Below are 24,060 nucleotides of genomic sequence, written 5' to 3'. Positions count from 1 at the left end.
TGTTTTGGAATTTTGTGTAACATTTTGTTTTTTTAGTAGACTTACATATCCTTACATATCATTTTCAAGAAGGTAAAAACATGAAAGAGAATAATGTCTTTTAAATAAGACATCTCTTGTCTTTTTTGAGCTGTGGAGTCTTGGATACAAGCTGTTTCTGAACATCAGCTATCCAGGCTATAATACTAACAAGTTTACATCTTGGCATTTTTGCCTGAGCCCAGGGCAAATTTTCTTTCGCCTCATCCATAGAACTGCCTCAGCTGCAGCAGAGACCTACTACAAACCACGGTTTTGCTAAAGGAATATTTTTGATAGATTTGCAAAACTATGTTCACATCAAACATCTCTTTGCAGGCTTATGTTCCATAAACTATGATAACAAATACAGAATTACTAATTAAAATGGGGTGATTCATTTAGACAGATGGAAAGAATCTATAATATTTGGCAGGAATACATTGATATGAAAATGTCATCAATTTCCCTTCTACAGGCTATGTTTTAACCAATGGCACTGAACGCAATTTTCTCCTTTGTAAAGGGATTGTATAGTACATTTTGTTACATTAATTACACTGATCAAAACACAAAATAATATTGTATGTTTTAAGAAAATAAATATAAAATAAGATTATTTTTCTTTCAAAGCTGGTTATTAGTTGAATCTATAAAACCTTTTTTATGTTTATCTCAATAGCTCAAACTTAAATTTAGATACACAATTGACTAAGAGATGTTACTCCTTCCCATCCAGCCTTCTCTAGTCAGATAAGGCCAGGGGGCTTGTACTGTGCCTTCCCCTTGGAAAACCAATATTTGTGAATCCCGTGTCATGGGTGCAACCAAAATTAAATGCTTATTCAAAAACAAAGATTGTATATACAAAAAAAGATATAACATATATAATAAATAATAATAATATTAAATAAAATACTATAACCTCAGATTGTTATAGTTTATAAAAGGAAAATGGTGGAAGAAATAATAATGGAGGAAACATTCTTGCCTGCAAAAATGCATAACAAGTAGCCCTTCACGCTGTTGAAGTTTAAATACTGTGACAGGAAGTCAGGTAAATCTGTGGGTGTTGTCACAGTCGGGACATACATTTCTGCCTTGTTAGACAATACACCAATCATTATTAGGCTTTGGCTGCCAGAAATAGCCAGGAAGGCTAAGGGCCGTTGGAAGACTCCAGCTGTTCAGAGTGAGGCAATTAAAGGCCTCTATAAAGTAGCCCAGAGGATAACCACTAATTGGCTGCATCACTCTTAAGGCTGTGTGAGTAGGAGAGCAGTGCCAGAAAGTCTCCTGATGACGTGAGGAGACCATTGACTTTTTCCTGTGTTATAAATGTCAAAAGACTATTGTTTTGTGCTGTATGACCAGCACTGTCTACCCAGCAGAAGGCTGTGTTAGACTTCATAGATAGGTTCCTGTTTGGAAGGTAGACGCCCAGAGTGGCTAGGATTTATTTTATGTTTGATTTTGTTTATGCTGTTTGGATGCTTGCAATTGTTTTCCGGCAAGATGGAAAAATAAACCAGAAACTTTGTTTTCAACCGTCTTTGACTGCCAATCTGTAGAAATTCAGTGTGTGGTGAACCCATCCAAGGGGTCACACACCCCGCTACCGAGCTAACCCCTCACAATACATAATTTGTTAAATAACACACATAGCTAGACTGGGTGGCACGTTTAAGCTGCCAAGTTCTTTACAGCTCAATATAGGTTTTTTATTGTATTTTTATGGTATGTTATGAATATAAAATATGTTTTATGTAGATATTTATGTGAATCTGTAGAATGCCTAAAAATGCCCATTCAGACTAGCTACTGTATTTTTAGCACCATAAGATGCACCTGACCTTAAGACGCACCTAGGTTTTAGAGGAGGAAAACAAGAAAAAAAATATTCTGAACCAAATGGTGTGCTAAAATATTTTCCAAAGCCCATGAAATGCAAAAAAGCAGAAAGTGCAATCAGCGCAAAAATATTAATAAACAAACCCCCCCTATGCAAGCTGAACACTATTAAAATAACACAAAATTCTAGTGACAAATAATATACAAGAAAAAAGTGCAGCGCAAAATTAAACCATACATAAATAAAGATTAAATTAATGTGCAGATTCGATATTCAAAAGGGAAATATGAATAATGATAATATATAAATTAAGCATGTAGCAAGTGAAAAAAAGTCCATAAAGATGATCCACCAGTGCTGAAGAATTCACAAATGGTGACAATTCCTTCACCAAAAGTCTCTCTAGGTACTCTCACCTTCCGGCATGGACCCCTGAATTACCAGGAAGTCATGCAAAGCAGATAAAACCAAAGATCAATTCCTCAAAAAGAATCTTCCAAAACGTTGCTTAAAACTCCACAGAGAAACTAAATTCCTTTAGACTCAGCAGGCAATGTAGGTATATAGGGGAACAAAGAAATAATCTAAGTGCTCTCTGCTTTAAAAGAAACAGGCATTTATTAAAATATCACAGGCTACTCACAAACGATCGAGCCAAAACAGCATGTAGTAATCACTTGTGGACTGTACAGCAGCGGGTGACATCATAAGTAGCTGCTTCCTCCGTACGCGGTACGTTCAAAACGGAACTTCCTCAACGGGGCGTGGCTACTGGAAAAACTCTGATGGGGTTACACATGATCAGAAAATCCGATGGAAAAAGTCTGTCTGATCGTGTGTACAAAGCATTAGGCTGCAGAACAAAAAAGGTACAAAATGTTTTTGAAAATTATGAAATGATTTGTTGTTGTGTAAGCTAGAGGGAAAGGGAACAGGAGTGAGAAAGTTCTTGTAATGGTATGAAAGATACAAGCTTTTAGGATGCTTTAGATCCCTTCTTCAGGTTTTTACAAGTTTGAAAATGGTTCTTAAACCCACATATTTATACATACAGCGCATTTATAATGTATCGTAAACATGACAATGATCCTAGGCACACAGCCAAGACAGCACAGGAGTGGTTCAGGCCTCCTCGTACACACGACCCAGTTTCTCGGCAAAAACCAGTAAGAAACTTGCCGTTTTTTTTTTTTTTTTGCCGAGCAAACCGGTCGTGTGTACATTTTTCGACGAGGAAACTGTCGAGGATCTCGTCGAGCCAAAAAGAGAGCATGTCTTCTTTTTCCTCGACCGGAATGGAGAAATTTGGCTCGCCGAGATCCTCGACAGCCTAACAAGGAACTCGACGAGCAAAACGATGTGTTTCGCCCCCTCGAGTTTCTCGGTCGTGTGTACGAGGCTTCAGGGACCACTCTCTAAATGTACTAGAGTGGCTCAGCCACAGCCCTAACTTGAACCTTATTGAACATTTCTAAGGAGACATGAAGATGTCAACCAACGGTCCCCATCCTACCTGACTTAAAGCGGAGGTTCACCCAAAAAAAAAATTTTTTAACATTACATTCAGCCGAGTTGTCCTAATGACAATCGGCTGTTTTTTTTTTATTATATCCCAGTACATACCGTATTTTCACCGCCGCTTCCGGGTATGTCTTCTGCGGGACTGGGCATTCCTAATTGATTGACAGGCTTCCGACCGCCTCATTCTGCGCGTCACGAGTTGCCGAAAGAAGCCGAATGTTGGTGCGCAAGCACCATATAGAGCCGACTCGCAGTCCGGCTTCTTTTGGTGATGCGCTGTATGCGACGGTCGGAAGCCTGTCAATCAATTAGAAACGCCTAGTCTTGCAGAAGACATACCCGGAAGCGGCAGTGAAATTACGGTATGTATGGGGATAAAATAAAAAAAAACAGCCGATTGTCATTAGAACAACTCGGCTGAATGTAATGTTAAATTTTTTTTGGGGGGTGAACCCCCACTTTAAGAGGATTTGCAAAGATGAATAACAGAAAATCCCACAATCCAGGTGTGCAAAGCTTGTTCTAAAAAGACTCAAAGCTGTCAAAGGGGCTTCAACAAAGTACTGAGTAAGGGATCTAAATACTTAACATGGTATAATTCCGTATTTTTTTTTTATAAATTAACAGACATTTCTAAAATTCTGTATTCACTTTGGCCCCTTTCACATGGTCGGACCGTTCAGGTCCGCCAGTCAGTTTTGTCGCCGGACCTGAACGGCCGCTCCATGCGATCCTATGGAGCATCGGATGTCAGCGGAGACATGTCCGCTGACATCCGACCCGATCCGCCAAAATCAGACGTATGGGCATACATCCCCATCCATCCATGGGAGACAGCGGCGCAGCACAAGCCCCTCCCCGCTCAGTGAGCAGAGAGGGACTTGTCATCCGCCGGCTCAGCGGAGAGATCTCCCGCTGAGCCGGCGGAATCCGAAGCTATGGAGTCCGCCTCGTGTGAAAGTAGCCTAAGTCATAAATGGGTATGAGTGTAGATTCATGAGAAAAAAAATATTTAAACATCTGTAGTATCAGGCTGCAACATAACAAACTTGAAAACAGTGGAGGGGGTATGAAAGAAGGAGGAGCAATAAAACATAGCTATTTAAAATGTTACAACATGTTTTTTTCTTGACTCAAGGATAAGAAGTCTTGTACACACCATCGGATCAAAATCCGCGCGGAAAACATCCGCGGTCACGTGTCGCGCCGTCGCCGCGACGATGACGCGGCGACGTGCGCGACGCTGGAAGGTAAATACTTCCACGCATGCGTCGAATCATTCCGACGCATGCGAGGGATGGGGAGCAGACGGACTTATCCGGTGAGTCTGTACAGACGACCGGATAAGTCCAAAGGACAGGATTCCAGCGGATAGATTTTGTAGCATGCTACAAAATTTTTATCCGCTGGGAATCCGTCGGCTGGACAAATGTCCGCCGAAAATTGTCCGCTCGGGCCTACACACGACCGGATCTATCCGCTGGAACTGATCCGCGGATAAATCCCAGCGGATAGATCCGGTCGTGTGTACGGGGCCTCACAGGTTTCACATCTCTTCTACATGGAGGAATATATTACATTTAGTACTGGGCTGTTTAGGGAACTTCTCACGATAAGCTGTCTTAGATTGGGGGTTGTTGATATACTAGAAAGGTGGTTTCAGGAATAGTCTTTTGTCTTTGTGAGTAAAAGACTGGAGCTCTTTTGTAATCTTTATTTGGGCTTCTAGGCGTGGGGAGTAGGTGACCATCAGTTATCCTTTTCTATAACTCCTGTATGATAATAACAATAATCATCGGTTTAATAATGTTAAACTGGTTTAAGCCCCGTACACACAATCGGAATTTCTGATGGAAAAAGTCAGATGGACTTTTTCCATTGGAAATTCCGACCGTGTGTATGCCCTATCGGAGTAATTACATCGGAAATTCTGATGAATTCTATCGGAGTTTACATAGAGAACATGTTCTACTTTACTCCGATGGAATTCCGTCGGAATTCCGATGTGAATTTGGTCGGACAAAGGTCCGATCATGTGTACAGGGCATTAGAGATGTTAATTGCTCACCTGATTTGTGTGCTGGTTGTCAGTGGATTGACTTTCCTCCTGAAGTGCCTTTGTTGGGCATTTCTGTCTGTGGTCTCTGAACAGATCCAATTGTATCTTATGGCCTGAGTATAGATGACATATGAATTGATGTATTATTGGTTTCATCTCTGTGGTATCACCTGAGCCCAGTCACCTCACTGGGTTTATGTGAAGGTTTTCAACCACTTTAAGTTTTATTGTGGCGTAGAAGTTGATGAAGTTCAGATGAAATTAGGAAAGATCCTCCTCACTTGTAGTTCAGTTGATAAATATGTGTCTTTCAGAAGCATTTTCAGAATTATTTCAGATTTTCTGCATTGATCGAAGGTTAACACAGCTAGTACAATACTCTACTACTAATTGAAACATACAACTCTCTCTCTCTCTCTCTCAATATATATATGTATTTTATTGGGAATGTATGTGATAGACCAACACAAAGTGGCACATAATTGTGAAGAGAAAGGAAAATGAGAAATGGTTTTCCATTTTTTTACAAATAAATATGTGAAAAGTGTGGCATGCATTTGTATTCATCCCACTTTACTGTGATAATCCTAACTAAAATCTATTGGAACCAATTGCCTTCAGAAGTCACCTAATTAGTAAATAGCATCTACCTGTTTTTAATTTAACCTCAGTATAAATACAGCTGTTCTGTGAAGCCCTCAGAGTTTTGGTAGAGAACTTTAGTGAACAAACAGCACCATGAAGGCCAAGGAACACACCAGACTGGTCAGGGATAAAGTTGTGGAGAATTTTAAAGCAGGTTTAAGTTATAAAAAAATATCCCAAGCTTTGAACATCTCTCAGAACACTGTTCAATCCATAATCCGAAAATACAAAGTGTATGGCACAACTGTAAACCTACCAAGACATGGCCATCCACCCAAACTGACAGCCTGGGCAAGGAGAGCATTAATCAGTGAAGCAGCCAAGAGGCCCATGGTAACTCTGGAGGAGTTGCAGAGATCCACAGCTCAGGTGGGAGAATCTGTCCACAGGACAACTATCATGCCGTGTACACACGACCATTTTCAATGGTCTAGAAAAAACAACGTTTTTTTCTACATGATTCTTGTCAAGCCTGCCTTGCCTACACATGATCGTGAAAAAAAAATGATCGAGCAAAGTGTGGTGACGTACAACGCCTACGACAGCACTATAAAGGGGATGTTCCATTCGGATGGCGCCACCCTTGTGGCTGCTTTTGCTGATTTCGTGTTAGTAAAAGTTTGGTGAGAGACGATTCGCGCTTTTCAGTCTTCGTGCTTTTCAGTCTGTTACAGCGTGATGAATGTGCTATCTCCATTACGAACGCTAGTTTTACCAGATTAAGCGCTCCCATCTCATAACTTGCACGTTTTTTTCACGTCGTTAAAGCCTACACACGACCGCTTTTCACGAGGTGAAAAACGACAACATAGAGCATGTTCTTAATTTTTAATGCCCATTTTTCACGTCATGAAAAATGCTCTGGAGCCCACACACGATCGTTTTTAATGACATTTTAAAAATGGCATTTTTCACGTCATGAAAAATGGTCGTGTGTACGAGGCATTAGTTGTGCACTCCACAAATCTGGCCTTTATGGAAGAGTGGCAAGAAGAAAGCCATTGTTGAAATAAAGCCATAAGAAGTCCCGTTTGCAGTTTGCGAGAAGCCATGTGGGAGACACAGCAAACATGTGGAAGAAGGTGCTCTGTTCAGATGAGACCAAAATTTAACATTTTGGCCTAAAAGCAAAATGATCTGTGTGGCAGAAAACCAACACTGCACATCACCCTGAACACACCATCTCCACCGTGAAACATGGTGGTGGCAGCATTATGTTGTGGAGATTCTTTTCTTCAGCACTGGGAAAATGGTCAGAGTTGATGGGCAGATGGATACAGCCTAATACAAGGCAATCTCAGATGAAAACCTGCTAGAGTCTGCAAAAGACTTGAGACTGAGGCGGAGGTTCACCTTCCAGCAGGACAATAACCCTAAACATACAGCCAGATCTACAATGCAATGGTTTAGATCAAAGCATATTTATGTGTTAGAATGGTCCAGTCAAAGTTCAGACCTAAATCTAATTGAGAATCTGTGGCAAGATTCGAAAATTGCTGTTCACAGATTATCTCCATCCAATCGTACAGAGCTTGAGCTATTTTGCACAGAAGAATTGTCAAAAATGTTTTTCTCTAGATGTGCAAAGCTGGTAGAGACATCCCCAAAAAGATTTGCAGCTGTAATTGCAGCAAAAGGTGGTTCTACAAAGTGTTGACTCAGGGGGGCTGAATATGAATATTCAGATATATATACGGTATATGTAATTAGGAGAGTCTATAAAGAACCCCCAACATCTGTGTCATGAGAGAGGCTAAATTGGTTATAGTTTCTTATTCACCATTTTTATTTTGCCCTTCTTTAGCTTTTCAGAAGCCTCTGCAGTCTGGTCAAAGTCTTCTCTGTGGAGGCAGGTGCAGTGGAGGCAGCTGACAATGGAAGCCCCATAGTTACTCTATAGGTGATGTCACTTCCAGGGGCCGACTAACCATTCGGGAACTTGGGCAGTGCCCGAGGGCCCCATGCCACTAGGGGGCCCCATCAGGGTTGCCATCCTCAGTAAAACCAGGGACAGTATGTAAAAATCTATTTATTTTTTTACATCTGTCCCTGAAATGTCTCTTATTGGTCTAAAAAACCCAAGATTATAGCTGCCCCCCGCCTCTCCAGTACCTATTCTGTGTGTATGTATACTGTGTGTGTATACCGTGTATGTATACAGTATGTGTGTGTGTATACTGTGTGGCCCCATAATCTCCTATTGCCTGGGGGCCCCATAATTTCCTATTGCCTGGGGGCCCCATAATCTCCTATTGCCCGGGGGGCCCATAATCTCCTATTGCCCGGGGGCCCCATAATTTCCTATTGCCCGGGGGCCCCATAAGTTGTCAGTCCGCCCCTGGTCACTTCCCAGTCATTTCACAACTGTTGTCGGCTGTCTCCTGCACAGAGCTTCTACTGCTGGAGACCGGACCGGAGCAGCGCCACAAAAAACATATGTATTGTGATTTCTTCTTTACAGGGCTAGATAGGTTAGTCTTATACCACGTACACATGATCGGTTAAACCGATGAGAATGGTCTGATGGACCGTTTTCATCGGTCAAAATTGATCATGTGTGGGCGCCATTGGTTAGTTAACCATTGGTTAAAAAAAAGGCAACTTGTTTTAAAATTAACCGATGGATTCCTAACCGATAGGACAAAACCGTTCATTAGTAGGCACGACCATCGGTTAAAAACCCATGCATGTTTAGAATCAAGTCGACGCATGCTTGGAAGCATTGAACTTCGTTTTTTTCAGCACGCCATTGTGTTTTACATCACCGCGTTCTGACACGATCGTTTTTTTAACCAATGGTGTGTAGGCGCAAACGGACCATCAGTCAGCTTCATCGGTTAACCGATGAAAACGGTCCATCGGTCCGTTCTCATCGGATGGACTGATCGTGTGTACGCGGCATTAGATTGTCTCCTTCAGGAAACTGGAGGTAATTAAGACCAGCTCTAAGTTAGCATACAGAGACAAGAAGTTTTATCAGCGTAAGTCAGAGATTATAATAATACACTTTGATTATATTTTAATATGTCAATTTTTCTAACAGGTACATGAATATGTGGCAAAATAATTTATGACGCTCTTTAAAGTGTACCTGTCAGGCCTCATGCACAAGGCTGTACAAGGGATCATTGAGCAAGCAAAGCCTGCACAATCACTTTTCCGGTACCCATGCATAGACATATGCTCTAAATACACACCATTTGCCTTTGAAGCATACGTTCATGTGCATATGTGGTTGCTTTATGCAACTCCCGGCAGCACATAATAGCCTATAGCTGCATCTTCTAATTCATCTTGATGGGTGGGTGCACACAACAGATGCAGGTCCTCGGAAAGTGATTACTCAGGCTCTATACTTTGTATGGACCCATACTACCCTGTGCATGAGGCTTAAGAAAAAGTTTTCTTTACTGTAGAAGAAAATAGTTTAAACTACTGCGATAAATAGGTTGACACTGCATGTGCTACTTTGTAAAGAAATATCATGTTCGAAGAATTTATCTAATTGACTTGCTATGTGGTGTTTTCCTGATAGCTTATTAAACCTGTAAACATATATTCCCATGGTGTGTAGTAGTAATGTTGCTAGGAGACCTGCTGTACCATTCAGATGGTCTGTGTTTTCACAGCTTGCCAGAAATGCATACAGATCTCACAAGCTGCTGTAAATTTGGGCTTTTCTAATGTATTCCCACAGCTGGCAGCACTTGCAAACCATTCTGAGCTTTAAAAATCCACAGCTCAATAAAGGGGTAGAGTATTAGAATTCTCTATAGAAGTATTTCCTTTCTAATAAATTATTATAGGTTTGACCTGTGGCAGAAGTTGGGCTATAGGGATTGCAGATGTTACAACTCAAGTAATGGGTCTGTTCTTCAAGTTTAGGAGTCCTAACTCATATTGAACCTGTCTAGGCATGTAAACTATATAACTATTTGTGATCCACCGACCCCTATTGTGATGCCCAAGTGAAGATCAATTGTGTAGACCCTGTTTTATTGAATCACCTCCAGCCAACTTTTAGTTTCAGCATGGGAAATCACCACTATTCAGGGTGAAGTGACATAGGGGGAGATTTACTAAAACCGGTGCACCCAGAATCCAGCTGTGCATAGTAACCAATCAGCTTCTAACTTCAAGCAGAGTTCCACCCAAAAATTGAACTTCCGCTTTAAGGGAAGATGGCCCCCTGCCATGCCACATTTGGCATGTAATATTTTTTGGTGGGGGGGGGGGGCGGAAACCCTCTTTTTAGAGGGTTCCAGCTCCCACTTCCTCCTGGGGGCACTGCGTCTCCGGAAGAAAATTCACCCCTCCTGCTCAGAAATCATCTGAGATAATTGCCCAGCCAATCATGGCACACAACGCGGCTCGCACATGCGCATTGCGTGCCCGGATGTCAAGCCACAGCCGGGCGCCTACAGTCGCGATGCTGACGCTGCATCGCCGGAGCCTGGGACAGGTGAGTGTCTAAATAATAAAATAATAAAAGTCAGCAGCTACACTTTTTGTAGCTGCTGACTTTTTCATTGGTGGAACTCCGCTTTCAGCTTGTTTACTTAAGCTTTGACAATAAAACCTAGAAGCTGAATGGTTACTATGCACAGCTGCACTAGATTCTGGGTGTACCCGATGGGTGTACCAGTTTTAGTAAATCTCTCCATGTGTCACTTCACCCTGAATAGTGGTGAAGTTCCATACTGAAACTAAAAGTTGGCTGGAGGTGATTCAATAAAACAGGGTCTACACAATTGACCTTCACTTGGGCATCACAATAGGGGTCGGTGGATCACAAGTAGTTATTTAGTGCATAGTAACCAATCAGCTTCTAACTTCAGCTTGTTTAATTAAGCTTTGACAATAAAACCTAGAAGCTGATTGGTTCTATGCAATATTGCGCCAGATTCTGGGTGCACCAGTTTCAGTAAATCTCCCCCACAGTCTCTTTAAAGCTTTCTCCTTTATTGACACTTTGGTTCAAACACTTTCTAAGTTCCATGTCAGTAGGTGTCAAAACATACACAAGGTTGATGATATCTCACCGCTACCCTCATGCTCATGTTACAGTTTTTGTAACTGACGATTGGCCGACCAGGCTCAAGCACTGCATTGTGGGAGGGGGTCTCATAATCCCCCATACCTGAAAGCATCAGAATGCTCTGCAACACTGGAGGATATAAATGGGCATGGGTTTCAGCTTTAAAGAGACTGAAATGAACAAAGTGACAAAGTCTTTTTAACACCTTACCTCTTCCCCCATGCCTGATGCCTCGTACACACGACCGAGTTTCTCGGCAAAAACCAGCAAGAACCTTGCTGGGAGATATTTTTTTGCAGAGGAAACCGGTCGTGTGTACATTTTCGTTGAGAAAACTGTCGAGAACCTCGACGAGCCAAAAAGAGAGCAAGTTCTCTATTTTCTCTACGGGAGTCTGATTTGGCTCGTCGAGTTTCTGGTCGGACAGGTTTTCAACGAGAAACTCGGACATCTGTATGCTAAGAAACCCGTGCTTGCTCAGATTAAAGTATGAGACGGGAGTAAAAGTAGCATTTGTAATGGAGATAACACATTTTTAAAGCTGTAACAGACTGAAAAGTGCAAATGTCTCTTACCAAACTTTTGTTTAACACGCAAACACATGAAATTAGCAAAAGCAGCCCCAAGAGTTTAGCCAGTGGAATCGAACTTCCCCTGCCGTTGTATGTGTTGTATGTCACCGCGTTTGAGAACGAGGAGATTTTGGCTTGACTGTGTGTACGCAAAGCAAGCTTGTCGAGTTCCTCGACAAGCCTAAGAGGGAACTCGACGAGGAGCTCGACGAGGAACTCGATGTGTTTCGCCCGTCGAGTTTCTCGGTCGTGTGTACGAGGCCTAAGATGTAACTGAACACTTAAAGTGATCCCTTAAAACTTTTCTTTTATTTTGGATAGTGTAATGGAGGGTTATAACACCTGTCAATCTTTTTATTTTTTTTCCATCTGTGTCCCATTGGTAAGATTTCCCTTCACTTCCTAACTTATGGTCAAAACTAGAACTGATTAGAAATCCCCCCAAAGTTAGGTAATTCCCTCGTTATCACCAGGGTCACCAGCACTAGTGTCCCCTAGTGTCTGGTAATAACATGGAATTTGGGTTTTTTCTTTCACTTTCACACTCAGCACTCGGAGGCATAGACAACAATACAAATCCCTCTCCCTAAAATACTTAAAGTAACATTAAACCTTTGTGGGTTTTTTTTATATGTAAATAACAAGCATGTTATATTTACCTGCTCTGTGCAATGGTTTTGCACAGAGCAGCGCAAATCCATCTCTTCTGGGCTCCCCCGGCAGGCGCTCCAGGCCCCTTCTCTTCGGCAAATGCCCCCATGGAAATGTGCTTTCCATGGGGGCACTAGTGCGGGTTCTCTCCCAAGCCACCCAGTCTGTGTCTAATGACACAGACCGGATGACTCGACCACACTTCCTACTCTCTCATCAGAGCACTCATTGAGGAGAGAGACAGTGGCGAGAGCCCCTGCTCTTGTGCACATCGCTGGATCGGACTGGGCTCCGGTAAGAAGAAGGAGGGGCTGGGAGGATCCTGCAGCACAGAAGGGTTTTTTACCCTAATGCATAGAATGTGTTAAGCCTCGTACACGCGACTGAGGAACTCGACGGGCGAAACACATCGTTTTCCTCGTCGATTTCCTTGTTAGGCTGTCGAGGAACTCGACAAGGCAAGTTTCTCCATTCCCGTCGAGGAAAAAGAAGACATGCTCTCTTTTTGGCTCGACGGGATCCTCGACAGTTTCCTCATCGAAAAATGTACACACGACCGGTTTCCTCTGCAAAAAAAAAATCCCAGCAAGTTTCTTGCTGGTTTTTGCCGAGAAGCTCGGTCGTGTGTGCGAGGCCTAAAGGTAAAAAACCTTGAGGATTTAGAACCACTTTAACCACCCCTTAAGTCTAAAGCCCTGTACACACGATCGGACCTTTGTCCAACCAAAATCACATCGTAATTCTGATGGAATTTCCTCGGAGTAAAATAGAACATGTTCTCTATGTAAACTCTGATTGAATTCATCGGAATTTCTGATGGAATTACTCCGATGGGGCATACACACGGTCGGAATTTCCCATCGAAAAAGTCAGCCGGACTTTTTCCATTGGAAATTTCGATCATGTGTACAGGGCTAAAGCCTAGCGCTATCCTAACCTGACTCCTCAACTAATCTTTAACCCTAATTAACTTTTATTCTGCTGCACACTCACCTCATCTTGGACTAAAACCATATAATTCCTACCCTGCATGCAGCACAGGGATCCTGGCTCCAGAACTCACTGATCTGTGGTAATCCACCCTTACCTTTAAATCCTAACCTGAGGATTTAGGACAGTATCTCCCACAATATTCATTATTTTGGAGGCTCAGAATACTGGCACCAAGAACAATGGTCATGTGGTCTGCAGGAACCAGCAAGCCAGTAATTCCATTACTATGCATGGAGGTCAATGCTATTATTGCTTTTTAAATAATTCCATCTCACAATGCTTAGAGGAATAAAGAAGAAACATTTAAAAAGACCACAGAAATAGCAGTGTAAAAGAAAATGTGCCAGCTTATTAACATGCTGACAATATAAAGTTTGGCTTCTATGTCTAATTCTGACTAGACCTGTACCTTATTTCTATACACAGCAGAATATACCAATTGTAATTGACTAAGCTATAACAAAGGTGCTATTTGCTATTATGCTCGTATTTATAGCTGTATGATTTTTTTCAAGTACTTTTTGCTGAAAAAAATGTCAGTTTTGGCAAAAAAATGTCCATTTAACTTATTGAATTGAACCTGTTAGTAGTTTCTATAATGCAGCATGCCACTAGGAGCTTGGCCTTTAGCAGCATACTGAACTGATTTAAAGTGGTTCTCCTATGATTGTAGTAGGCTGTCTTATTATTTTTATAAAGATTTCTGTACATACAAGGATGCTCTTTCATGCATTTAGAGCAACAATTTCTGCTATACCATTAATCTTTGCAGCTTGTAAATGATAATTCAATTTATTATGAAACGTATAACCATGATACATTTAATGGTGTGTGTAAAAGTGCAACTACGTCATGTATGACTGAAAAACAGGTTGGAATGTAGTGCAAACCATGGGGATTCCATTTAACTAAAACAAATGTACTGAGTTTGTATATTTGCTAGTGTTTTTAATTACCTGGCTTTTTTTATCTGCCAGGACCTCCACCATTTACATTTTTTATTACGTTTGCTTTTCTTGGAAGTGATGCATTAAGAAAATGAATGCAGTTTTAAAGCCTCCATTTCCTTTATAAATTACATTATCTAGCTTTGTACCAGAAACATATATTGAATGCCTTTATAAAATGGCAAAATGCAATGGCGGTGCGTCCATATTGTGCGCAGGAGCGCCGCCCCCTCTCTCCTGCACAAGGCAATCAACGGGTGCAGAAATCTATGTATTGTTGCCGCTGCTGCCCACTATTCAGATGTCCGGCCCCCTGTTGAGCGCCGGCCATCTGAATAACAGAGGTGGGTGTGTTTTGGAAGTGTCTATCAGAGCCAGAGGCCTTTGAGCTCTAATCGGCTTCCAAATGGTTAACCAGAAGGCTCACAGGCTGTGCGTTCCCTGGTTAACACTGACCCACGTCTCAGCCAATCAGATTCACCGGGTCTGGTTGCCGGTCACCTGATAGGCTAAAGCGACGTCGAGGGCGGGAGAAGACATCGAGGGAGGAGGATGGCTGACCTGAGAAAGGAAAGTGCCAGGTGGGGGGGCAGACTGGCGGCATTTGAGGAGGCAATCTGGCAGCATTTGAGGCGGAAATCTGGTGGCATTTAAGGGGGCAATCTGGCGGCATTTAAGGGGGAAAATGGCAGCATTTGAGGGGGCAAACTGGCTGCGTTTGATGGCACAGTGGCGACAATTGATAGCACAGTGGCGACAATTGATGGGCACAGTGGTGGCAATTGATGGGCACAGTGGCTGCATTTGATAGCACAGTGGCGACAATTGATGGCACAGTGGTGACAATTGATGGCACAGTGGTGACAATTGATGAGCACAGTGGCTGTGTTTGATGGCACAGTGGCGACAATTGATGGGCACAGTGGCTGCGTTTAAAGGCACAGTGGTGACAACTGATGGCACAGTAGCGACAATTGATGGGCACAGTGGCTGCGTTTGATGGCACAGTGGTGACAATTGATGGGCACAGTGAGGCTGCAATTGATGCTGTTTTTTTTTGTTTGTTTGCGCCCCCCAAAAAAATTTGAGCACCAGCCACCACTGGCCAAATGGATATGGCGACAGTTTGCTTATTGGGGGAAGGGTGGCATCATGGACAAGATCTACCATCTCTTTGAATTGTTGGAGACTATGCTCCAAATCATCATGTAGTTGTCAGATAAATACAACTAACAACTTTTTGGATTTCAGGATTACACCTTGTTCAAGGAATAAACATGCCTTTGCTAATATATGACAAAGGGTTACTAAAGCACTATGGGTTAACTGACATAACAGACAAAAGATACCTTAAGGCCCTCTTTGTCTGATTAAAAGCTTTGACTAAGCCATCTGATAAATGTGGGTCACTTTTCAGCTAAAATAGATTTTTTTGGCAGAGCTGAGGGTGAACCTGTTTTACATATGAAATGAAAACTAGAGCTTTGCCTGCTGACTGGATAAAAGACAACATATTAGCCTAATATATTTTATATTTACCTGAACAAAAAAAAATGTAGGCAGAATAAGTGGAGCCAGAGTGAGAAAATAATATGAATCCCTAAAATGGAATGTGCCCGTGGGACATCTTTTGAGCTTATTCAGTGATGCGTTGAAAAAAACAAAAACAATGTTAATATTCAGTATGCAGTAATGCTATGAGTTATTGCATTCTGCACAGTATTATTGCTGATTGCACTGCCTTATCAAGTAATATCATATATTTTAAATTAGGCTATGGCATGACATTTACAAAATGAAAAACACAAATATAATAACAGGAGTGAAAGTAAACTAGAAATATAGTCCATAGTAACGATTTACATCCAAGAATCCCTGTGCTAGAAACTGAACACAAACTGTAGATTGGTTTCTCTTTATAATATCTCCTTTTCCCTTTACACCAATTTTCACTTGAAATTACTCCTCCCAGGAGAAAGTAACGGAAATTGGTTGCTATGAATGGAAAAAAGTAATCTACTTAAAAACCTCAATGATTTTTCTTTCTCTTTTTGTGCGCAGGTTGCCCAGCTACCATTCTCTATTGGGGATGGAAAATGGCATCATATTTGCATCACATGGACTACCAGAGATGGAATGTGGGAAGCATATCTGGATGGAGTCAAGCTTGGCTCAGGGGAAAACTTAGCCCCTTGGCACCCAATTAAACCAAATGGAATTCTTATTCTGGGCCAGGAGCAGGTGGGTACAAAGTCTAATTACCATCTACATTACAACTCTCCTAATGGAGCATATTGTATAATAAGCAAATGTCAAAACACAGTCACAACCCTTTTAATATGGCGTTCTAATGTCTTTTTTTTTTTTTCTTTTGTAAAAGCTTCTATTTTAAACTAGATGTGTCAATAAAATTAGTCGTCACTTTGATTTAAAGAAAATGTGAACTTACATGCATCAAGTAAAAGAACTATAGCAACCGTGTCTAATGTGGTCCTTATGAGGTCCCCAGAATCCCCAGACTCAGGCCCCGTACACACAAGTTTTTTGGCAGAATTCAGCCAGAAACTCGATCGGAGCCATATTCTGCCGAGAAACCCGGTCGTGTGTACACTTTTGGCCGAGGAAACCGACGAGGAACTCGTCGAGCCAAATAGAGAACATGTTCTCTATTTCCTCGTTAGTCAATGGGGAAACTTGGCTCGCCGAGATCTTCGGCGGCTTCACAAGGAACTCGACGAGCAAAACGATGTGTTTTGCTCGTCGAGTTTCTCGGACGTGTGTACAGGGCCTAAGAGCATTTCATATGTATCTAATGTACAGTATAAACAGGTCGACAGCAGTCAGAACCATGGGTACATTTAATACTGGACCATGAGCATATTCATTTTAGTAGGCTAACATACCTTTCCCTAAAAGGGGCCTAAGGCCTCGTACACACGACCGAGTTTCTTGGCAAAAACCAGCAAGAAACTTGCTGGGAGATATTTTTTTGCCGAGGAAACCGGTCGTGTGTACATTTTCGTCGAGGAAACTGTCGAGAAACTCGACGAGCCAAAAAGATTGCAAGTTCTCTATTTCCTTGATGGGAATGGAGAAATTTGGCTCGCCGAGTTTCTCGACGGCTTCACAAGGAACTCAATGAGCAAAACGATGTGTTTCGCCCGTCGAGTTTCTCGGTCAAGTGTACGAGGCTTTAGACGGCTCAAGAGCCCACAGACAGCTTGTCCTACTAAAAAGCCTATGACTTGCTTGTTATTTAGGAAAATGTGTTTTGTTATGGCTTTCGTTCCTGATAGCAGCAAAAATTCATTTTATCGTTTTTATTTTGTGTTCGTCTACTCTTTTAAAATAGCCCACAGAAAATGCATTTGATAAACATCCATTTAAATATTTAATAAAGCATCTCAGAACATTATTTATATGGTGATGAGGTAAGAACATAATTCATACTATTCTGCTTATTCCTTTTAAAGTAGAACTCAAAAAGTAGAAGCCAAAAGTTTAAATTAGAAGTCAAATTCATTTTGGATACAGTGAGGCTCAGTTCACACTGCTGCAATGCAATTTAGATCTAATTTGCATAAACTTTGGTTGGGATTTGCATAATCTATGGGGCCAAATCGCACTGTAAATCGCACCAAAGTAGCACAGGGCCCTTTCCAAATTTGCACCATTGGAAGCAATGTTGTTTCCATAGTCATGCGATTTAGTGAGAAATTGTATCAGTGTGAACCAGGCTTTAACTCTGTAATTGTTTTATTTATTTTTTGCCATCTGTGTCCCATTGGAGAGATTTCCCTTCTCTTTACTTCCTGTGCCAAAACAAGAAGGGAGAGGAGATCCCCTAAAAGTGAGGGAATCCTTGGTTGCCATTAGGGTTACCAGAACTAGTGTCCCCATTGGAAGATTCCCTTTATTACTGTTCTGGTGTCAACCCAAAATTTGTGATTTTCTTTAATTTTACTTTTGGTGATAATGGTAAACAGGACAAATAGAGTGTTAATCTTCCTAATCCTGCGTACACACGATCGGAATTTCCGACAACAAAACCGTGGATTTTTTTCAGACGGAATTTTGGCTCAAACCTGTGTTGCATATACACGGTCACACAAATGTTGTCTGAAATTCCGAACGTCAAGAATGTGGTGATGTACAACACTACAATGAGCTGAGAAAAATGAAGTTCAATGATTCCGAGCATGCGTAGGACTTTTGTGCGTCGGAATTGCAAACAGACGAACTTTTGCCGTCGGAAAATTTGAGAACCAGCTCATAAAATTTTTGCTGACGGAAATTCAGACAGAAAATGTCCAATCGGGCCTGCACACGGTCGGAATTTCTGACCAAAAGCTCACATCGAACATTTCTTGTCGGAAATTAGGATCATGTGTACGCGGCATTTCAGAGGCATAGAAAGCAATACTGGCTGGTGTTCTAATCCCCCTCCACTCTATCCAAAACTAAATAGCACACATGTTATACTTACCAACTCTGTGCAATGGTTTTATACAGAGCAGCCCTAATCCTTTTTAGGTCCCCCGCCAGCACTCCAAGCTCCTTCCCCTGCTGAGTGCCCTTGTGCGCCCAAGCTGGCTCTGTGTGTCCATAGACACACAGAGAGTAGCTCATCCTCACCCCACACTCCCTCCTCACTGGCTGTGAGTGACAGCAGCATTAGACAGTGATTCCCACTGCTGTCTCTGAGCCAAGGAGGAGAGAGAGAGCCTCTGCTCTCTTGCACATTGCTGGATTGAGATTTGTCTCTGGTAAGTATAATGTGGGGCTTGAGTGGGAAATTGTATACAAAAGTTTTTTATAGCTTAACCACTTCCCGACATCCTCATGTACTTTTACGTCGGCAGAATGGCACAGACAGGCACATCAACGTACCTGTACGTGCCTGCCTAGACGTGGGTGGGGGGTCCGATCGGGACCCCCCCCGGTACATGCAGAGTTCGGGTCCGCTCGGGGAGCGATCCGGGACGACGGCGCGGCTATTTGTTTATAGCCGCTCCGCCGCGATTGCTCCCCGGAGCAGAAGAACGGGGAGAGCCGTGTGTAAACACGGCTTCCCCGTGCTTCACTGTGGCGGCGCATCGATCGAGTGATCCCTTTTATTGGGGAGACTCAATCGATGATGTCAATCCTACAGCCACACCCCCCTACACTAGTAAACACATACACAGTGATCCCTAAATGTTACAGCGCCCCCTGTGTTTAACTCCCAAACTGCAACTGTCATTTTCACAATAAACAATGCAATTTAAATGCATTTTTTGCTGTGAAAATGACAATGGTCCCAAAAATGTGTCAAAATTGTCCGAAGTGTCCGCCATAATGTTGCGGTCACGAAAAAAATCGCTGATCGCCGCCATTACTAGTAAAAAAAATAAAAATGCAAAAAAACTATCCCCTATTTTGTAAACGCTATAAATTTTGCGCAAACCAACCGATAAACGATTATTGCGATTTTTTTTACCAAAAATAGGTAGAAGAATACGTATCGGCCTAAACTGAGGAAAAAAAATATTTTTATATATGTTTTTGGGGGATATTTATTACAGCAAAAAGTAAAAAATATTGAATTTTTTTCAAAATTGTCGCTCTATTTTTGTTTATAGCGCAAAAAATAAAAACCGCAGAGGTGATCAAATACCACCAAAAGAAAGCTCTATTTGTGGGGAAAAAAGGACGCCAATTTTGTTTGGGAGCCACGTCGCACGACCGCGCAATTGTCTGTTAAATTGACGCAGTCCCGAACTGTAAAAACCCCTTGGGTCTTTAGCCAGCATATTGGTCCGGGGCTTAAGTGGTTAATTTAGAAGGCATTAAGGTACAAAAACGTTCTGCCTTTAGGACCACTTTAATGGCACATATATTCCCCTGACAGATTACGCAGAAGGGAGTTCTGTACTGGGGGGTGTTGGAGGGGAGAGCTCTGCCTGCATTGCATTCCACTCCTAATGTGAGTGCATTGTTGAGACACTAGTGCTGGGGTTTAGATAATGTCACTATACAAAGGTAGTGATAGAAGACTATAAACAAGAAACTATTTCTTCTGAGCAACTAGTGGCTTGAAAATGAAAATATTAAATGGTTTTATGTAATATTTCACATTAACCTAACTAAAAACAATTAAAAAAAAATGTGTTTATTTAGTCCTGACCATGAAAACATATGTAAACCTTGGTACATTCTCTTGCAAGCAGTAGCCCTTAGGCCACTTTCACACTGAGGCGCTTTACAGGCGTTTTAGTGCTAAAATGCGCCTTTCCTGTCACTCCAGTGTGAAAGCCCGAGAGCTTTCACACTGGAGCGGTGTGCTTGCAGGACATTAAAGAAGTCTTTGGGGCAGTTTAGGAGTAGTGTATACACCGCTCCTCCACCGCCGCTGCCCGTTGGAATGCATGGGCAGCGCTCCCGAAGCACCTGCAAAGTGCTTCGCCAGTGGCGCTACAACGACGGTAAAACTACGGTAAAGCGCCGCTAAAACTAGCAGCGCTTTACCACCGACGCCCCAGTGTGAAAGTAATCTTAAAGTGACCCTTTTAACCTCCCTGGCGGTATGATTATTTCAGATTTTAGGTGCTGAAAGTGGTACCATTATTTTGCATGGAAATTCTGCGTTTTACATGGTAGGCCTGTAATTCTTAGGAATAACTCACTTAAATCTGTCCAAACAAGAGTCTAGAACAGTGTTTCTCAACTCCAGTCCTCAAGGCGCCCCAACAGGTCATGTTTTCAGGCTTTCCATTATTTTGCACAGGTGATTTAATCAGTTTCACTGCCTTGGTAATTACCACCATTACCATTTTAGGGAAAACATGACCTGTTGGGGCGCCTCGAGGACTGGAGTTGAGAAACACTGGTCTAGAAGACATCTCGGGTATGATAAAGTTTGAAAAACAAAATCATAAATGATAATATAATAAATAACTATAAATAATTATAACAAATAATAATATAATTATAAAAAAAAATCTTCAATAATGTAATCAAATCAAAAACACTGAAATTTGCTCAGTTGCAGAATTGTCACTGTCAATACTTTTATTTTTTTATGATGAATTTCCCCACAAATCGCTATCGCTTAATTCTGCAAGTGATTATAATTTATTATCGCTGTTGTCTAGCTGCTCTAAAACCACTTTTGACATAAAGGGACAATTTTGGTTGCTATGGACAATCTACAGTTTGCAGGCAGAAAGAACAGTTTTTATTATACAAAAGTACATGTAGGACACTGGGCAGACCACTATGGACAAAGGGTGTGTGTATTTTTACATACAGTACAGTACTGTAAGATTACAGTATACTGTATGCTGTGTGTTTATTTACTTTTTTTAATTTGGCGCCGTTCTCCACCCCCGTGCGTCGTAACATCGCAGGGAACGGAGATCGGCGGCACACAGGCACTGTGTGAATCGAGAAAGGACGCCGCTCGCTCACACAGCGGGGATGCATCGCAGGATCCAGGAAAAGGAAAGTTAACCATGCCTGTGGACTCTGCGAGGCGATCCCGAGTCTGGCTCTGGGATACTGCTTTTGGTCCTGAAATCTTAGCCAGACTCGGGAATACCGCCAGGGGGGTTAAATACCTGCATTCCCCTGTTTCAATATAATAATATTAATGTTTGTAATATATTTTATAATAATAGATATTATAAATGATATAGTATAATAACATTTTACATAATATTCTTAATAAAATGTACTCATAGTTAAAGTTATTGATGATCAATATTATTAAAATCTATTTCTAATTTATTATTATCATTATTATTATTCAAAGTACAGTACATTATTGTTACAAATTGATACTAACGAAAATACAAATATTTTATTTTTCCTCTGTAGGATACGGTTGGAGGAAGATTTGATGCCACGCAAGCCTTTGTTGGAGAGTTAAGCCAGTTTAATATCTGGGACCGTGTTCTAAAAACAGAAGACATAGTCAACATAGCAAACTGCTCAACCAACATGCCTGGCAACATCATCCCATGGGCCGATAACAATGTCGATGTTTTTGGAGGAGCAACAAAATTACCCTTGGAGCCATGTGAAGAGCGTTCGATAGATTTATAGCCAAAACACATTACACTTAAGTGCCCACCTTTTTGGAGACCACCTCTAAGGAGGTTATCTATCCTACAATGCACTTATTTTCTCAGATGATTTTTTTTTTTTTTAAACCCATGAAAAACACTTAGTTGCAGCTAAAGTGGATCTTATTGCTAAAATAAAAAGCCACATGAGGTTGTGCTATCAGTGCTTACATCCAGAGGGTAACTGGAGCCTTGCCATTTTAAAATCACATGTGTCCTTCAAAAGCCATTAAAATCCTAGCAGAGCTATAAATATTTACAGATTACTCCATTTATCTATCTACAAATTGTTAAGGGATCATTAAACAAATCTTATTTTATTACATAATTATATCATTTTCATAAACTGCTTTATATAATAGATATTTTATTATCATTTGTGGATAAATATATAAACATTTAAAGAGATTATCCAAAATTTTAAGTGAAAGTGCTTTATTAGGGAGCAATATTGTCGAACACATACTGACTTCCCATGTGACACCCCCAGTTACGCTGGCCACAAGGAATACCAATACAAAAAAGTATTGGTTAAACAAACATAAAACATAAAAAACAAAACAAACCTAAAAAAGAAAAGAAATAGGTAAGCTATACAAAACTTTTCATACAATTAGTGTAGACTCACTTTAATTAAGTGGGTGTTCCGAAAACTGCTAAAAAAAAAAGAACAGTTTGGTTCCTACCCCCTTTTCTGGGCATTTGTTTCAGAAATAAATAGTACCTTTGGTATAACAGAGAGGAGCTGATGAGCAAACTTTGTAAAGTACAGTTGTGTGAAAAAGCTTAAATATTAGCAACAACACTAAATGAATATACAGTATTTGGTGGTCAGGTGTGGACTGTGCCTATTGACTTGAGGCTAAGCAACGCTCACCAACTGACAATTGGCTACAAATATCAGACACAACAGTCCTGCTGGCCAGTGCCAGAACTTTAAGACTGCCAGTTCATATCTGCTCGCCTTAATTATGTCCCTAAATTTAAGCAGTATTGCAGTAGTGGAATTGATTATATTGAATTCAACAGTAATACCTTTGTTTTTATAAGAAAATTTAAAATGTACTAAAGATATCCTCCAATGCCCTTATAGGTAATAATGTGGCTTTGAGGCCTTGTACACACGACCGAGGAACTCAACGGGTGAAACACATAGTTTTCCTCGTCGAGTTCCTTGTTAGGCTGTCGAGGAACTCGGCAAGGCAAGTTTCTTCATTCCCGTCGAGGAAATAGAGAACTTGCTCTCTTTTTGGCTCGTCGAGTTTCTCGACAGTTTCCTCAGCGAAAATGTACACACGACCGGTTTCCTCGGCAAAAAAATATCTCCCAGCAAGTTTCTTGCTGGTTTTTGCCGAGAAACTTGGTCGTGTGTACGAGGCCTAACAGTCTCCTCCTTGACAGACATGCCAACCACCTGGCTCACCTCTGGATACATTCACTGTAGCATGTTTTTACCTGTTTAGGATCTGTAGTACAAATCAATGCAAATCCTTTTGTTAATTAAATTTTAAAGAAAAGATAGATATATATATATATTTATGAACATTTAAATGCTCTAAATTGTGTAAATAAATTATTTGCAAATGAAGGGTAAAGAAATTTCTAAAGATTTTTATTAAAACTCTATCTGTCAGTGCTGCTATTTAATATTATATATGA

At 41.3% G+C, this 24,060-nt stretch overlaps 1 protein-coding gene across 1 annotated transcript in view; it reads left to right on the top strand.

Annotated features, from left to right (window-relative positions):
- Positions 1–23,069, top strand: part of NPTX2 (neuronal pentraxin 2) — a 54,509-nt gene extending 31,440 nt beyond the window's left edge. The window contains exons 4-5 of the mRNA XM_040356791.1: positions 16,358–16,537; positions 22,154–23,069. Of these exons, the coding sequence (XP_040212725.1) occupies positions 16,358–16,537; positions 22,154–22,381 (408 nt within the window). The 3' untranslated portion in view covers positions 22,382–23,069. The remainder of the gene's footprint in view (positions 1–16,357; positions 16,538–22,153) is intronic.
- The last annotated feature ends 991 nt before the right edge of the window (positions 23,070–24,060 follow it).

The sequence above is a fragment of the Rana temporaria genome, chromosome 6, assembly GCF_905171775.1.
Source record: "Rana temporaria chromosome 6, aRanTem1.1, whole genome shotgun sequence".
NCBI classification, from domain to species: domain Eukaryota; kingdom Metazoa; phylum Chordata; class Amphibia; order Anura; family Ranidae; genus Rana; species Rana temporaria.
The sequence above is the reverse complement of the archived record's forward strand: the minus strand, read 5'-3'. Positions and strand labels throughout refer to the sequence as shown.